This window comes from Corvus brachyrhynchos, unplaced genomic scaffold (assembly GCF_000691975.1).
Source record: "Corvus brachyrhynchos isolate BGI_N302 unplaced genomic scaffold, ASM69197v1 scaffold58, whole genome shotgun sequence".
Classification (NCBI taxonomy): domain Eukaryota; kingdom Metazoa; phylum Chordata; class Aves; order Passeriformes; family Corvidae; genus Corvus; species Corvus brachyrhynchos.
The window spans coordinates 1,724,918-1,726,079 of record NW_008239539.1 but is presented as its reverse complement, the minus strand read 5'-3'; the positions used below and the strand labels follow the sequence as shown (position 1 = coordinate 1,726,079).

The 1,162-nt window shown below is 62.7% G+C and overlaps 1 protein-coding gene across 1 annotated transcript in view; it reads left to right on the top strand.

Moving 5' to 3' along the window:
• The window catches only part of PPL (periplakin), a 27,507-nt gene that overhangs the window by 14,798 nt on the left and 11,547 nt on the right, over window positions 1–1,162 (top strand). The window contains 1 exon segment of the mRNA XM_008639084.2: window positions 745–891. Within this exon segment, the coding sequence (XP_008637306.1) occupies window positions 745–891 (147 nt within the window).

The window sequence follows — 1,162 nt, the reverse complement described above, 5'->3', positions numbered from 1 at the left end:
TCTTCCTTCCCCCCTGGCTAGAGATTGCCTCTCCCCTAGCAACGTAATTGCTCACTGGGCTGGTTTTTATTTGTTCTCTCATTGAGTTAGCACTCGTTAAGGGTGGGAGCATAATTAGACCTGCTGCCAGAGGAGGTTGTGGAACTCGCTGAGCTGCAGTGAGCTGGGCTGGAGATCGCCCACTTGGAATGGGCCGTGCTGAGCCGGAGCTCGAGCCTAAGCCTAAACCTAAATCCAAGCTCAAGCCCAAGCATGCTGCAGCAGGCCCAGCTGATGCAGGTGGCCCAGGACAGCTGATAGCTCTTCCCAGGAGCTGTCCCCTCTCCTCCTGCGTGCTCCATCCCACTCAACATCTCGGGATCTCCACCTTCAGGGCTAGAAATAGAGCAGCTGCTGGAGAGCCTTGTGGCAGGGCTGGACTCAGGGCTGGACTGAGAGCTGGGAGTGGGGCTGTGCAGTGACACACAACCACGCAGGTATAGGCCATGCACCAGGGAACCCTGGCACTGCCCGCTGGCACGGCAACCCCTGGGCACAGTCCCGGTCCTCAGCCTGGCCGCAGAAAGAGGCAGGAGAGTGCAGAAGCACCAGGAGCAGGGACACGGGGCTGCAGGAGGTGCCTTCAGTAGCACAAACACAGGAGAAGCCGCAGTCTCTGTCCCGGCTGCGTGTCCCAGCTCCTCCCTGGCTGCGAGATCCCAGGAGTTCGTTCTTCCCCTGTTTCTTGTTGTTGCCCCGTGCCAGGACCAGGAGAAGGCCTTGGACAAGTACGAGGCCGTGGTGAAGTCGCTGCAGGAGCGCAGCCAGCAGGTCCTGCCCCTGCGCTACCGCCGGGAGCCGCCGCCGCAGCCCATCCCCGTGGAGGCTCTCTGCGAGTACGAGGGCGAGCAGGTACCGCCATCCCTGGCCCAGGGGCGAGCAGCGCTGCTGCCGGCACCGCCTCCTCAGGGGGTGGAAGTGCCTCTGGGGGAAGGAGCAGGTTTTTTCCAAGCCGTGGTGGTTCCTGCAGTGGGAGCGAGGCAAAGGTCGCCCTCGCCCCAGTGGGAAGAGCAGGTTTTGCAGCGGAGGAGCAGGGGTCTGGGGGAAACGCGGCCTCCCTGCCTCGGACACACCCTCGGGACGTTGCGACAGCACAGCTCTGTCACATTCCCACGCTCCCTGT